The sequence below is a fragment of the Galeopterus variegatus genome, unplaced genomic scaffold, assembly GCF_000696425.1.
Source record: "Galeopterus variegatus unplaced genomic scaffold, G_variegatus-3.0.2 Scaffold1524, whole genome shotgun sequence".
Lineage (NCBI taxonomy): Eukaryota > Metazoa > Chordata > Mammalia > Dermoptera > Cynocephalidae > Galeopterus > Galeopterus variegatus.
Genome location: NW_007727635.1, coordinates 350,585 through 352,419, shown reverse-complemented (window position 1 = coordinate 352,419; position 1,835 = coordinate 350,585). Strand labels below are relative to the sequence as shown.

General features: G+C 37.3%; 1 protein-coding gene across 1 annotated transcript in view; it reads left to right on the top strand.

Moving 5' to 3' along the window:
* The window catches only part of CPNE4 (copine IV), a 177,728-nt gene that overhangs the window by 32,378 nt on the left and 143,515 nt on the right, over nucleotides 1-1,835 (top strand). Inside the window, exon 4 of the mRNA XM_008577505.1 lies at nucleotides 1,682-1,765. Coding sequence (XP_008575727.1) covers nucleotides 1,682-1,765 — 84 coding nt within the window. The remainder of the gene's footprint in view (nucleotides 1-1,681; nucleotides 1,766-1,835) is intronic.

The following is a 1,835-nucleotide window of genomic DNA, read 5'->3' as shown; positions in this document are numbered from 1 at the left end:
AGGGAAAATTTAGAAGCAGAGACCAAACAATGCACAAAGTGAAATAATGAGCTTGGCTTGCTAACTTTTAGGGATAAAAGACGACTTTTTTGAAGATAAATGTACGCTTATTTCTGCTTTGCTACAGTCTAGATTTCTGAAAAAAAATTATCTGGTGAAATACATAATAAGAGTATAATGACTAAGGCAATTGCTCAGATAGACTCCTATCCTACACCGGGTATTCATGTCATTCATTAATTTATTTATATATTCATTCATTCAATAAAACACTATGTACTACTAAAATCTAGACACTGTGGGAGATGCTGAGGAAGTAGTAGAAATATAAGGAAAAATAAACAAAGTAAACAGAGTTTCTCCTCCCTGAGAGTTTATAATCTATTGGAATAAAAAAGAGGATTAAAAGAAGGCAGATAGGTTCTTCTTTCACTAATGAGGCACTAATGAGAATGATGTTTGTTTTACATCATTCTCTCACTGAAAACAACTGTAAACACTAGACAAGATACCAGACATCTGTCTGAGAGTCCTAAAGCTGTCAATATGTGAGGACCAAGAAGCTGGAGAGAAGGAAACTGTCACGATGATTCAGACATTCTGTGCAGGTTTTCCACTCAAGGCAATTCCTCAAAGCTTATTCCTAAAATAGCATGGATAGAGAGGCTGGGAAGCCTAGCAGAAAATAACTACTAAGATACAGAGATGTTGAGCAGAGTTTTTGGTGGCCTCATTGGACTGGGGAAGAAAAACTGAAGTTCAGCATTTCTAAGAGAGCTAGGGCTAAAGATTCATAAATATTTTAGAGAAGGGAAGTTAGTCCAACAGTTTGAGTGGCTTATCCTCTCAAGGCATTTACTAATTAGCAAATATCAGTGTAGGGAGAAACTGAACAAAAACCTAGAGCCAAGAGACTATGGAGATAAACCGAGCCTTTGGGAGTCTCGCAAATAAAAACTAGCATTGAGGACTTTTCAAGGAGGAACAGCCCTCATAGATACTTAGGCCAGTTAGAGCTCTTTAAGAACCATAGCCAAGGAGTGAAAAAATCAGAAATAGATTGGGACTTTAAAGACTTCTGAAGAAACCTAAACTCTAAATAGCTTAATCTTAATTGGATTCAGGTGACCTCCCCCATCCTACCTGCTTCCTATAAACTAAAGACTCATCTAAAACCTTTATAATCTTTCTTATACTGCATAGACTACTTAATCAGAAATTAACAAGCACACCAAGAGGCAGAACCAAGAAACAGATAATAGAAACAGACCCACAGGTGATCCAGATACTGTAGTCATCAGGCATAAGCTTTATAATAGCTGTAATTAACATGTTTAAGATAGCAAATACTTCTCAAAGAACTGGGATTTGGATTAATCTTTGAAGAATACTTTGGATTTTAACCAAGCAAGTAATTACTTCACAAAAGACTCAGAGCTCAGATGCAGCTCATTTTAGCCAAGGGATCACAGGGATGAAGAACAAAGCCAAGAGAGGGTGATGTTTGGGGAGAAGAGAGATTGGGTAGAATTGGGGCAGATATTCAGGGAAGGATAACAAGCATGACCTCCATTCCACATGAGTTTCCTATTGATTAAATCTCCCTGATTGATCAGGACTAGATCAAATGCAGGTCGGAAAAAAAAAAAAAAAACAAATTATTGCTGTTTATCTATTTTAGGATTTCTTCAGTAAGTCTGACCCATTTCTGGAAATTTTTCGCATGAATGATGACGCAACTCAGCAGCTCGTGCACCGAACTGAGGTAAGAAGAGTCATTTTCAACCATGCCATCTCATCTCCCAAGATGATAAACTGGCCTGTTTGGAGAAACC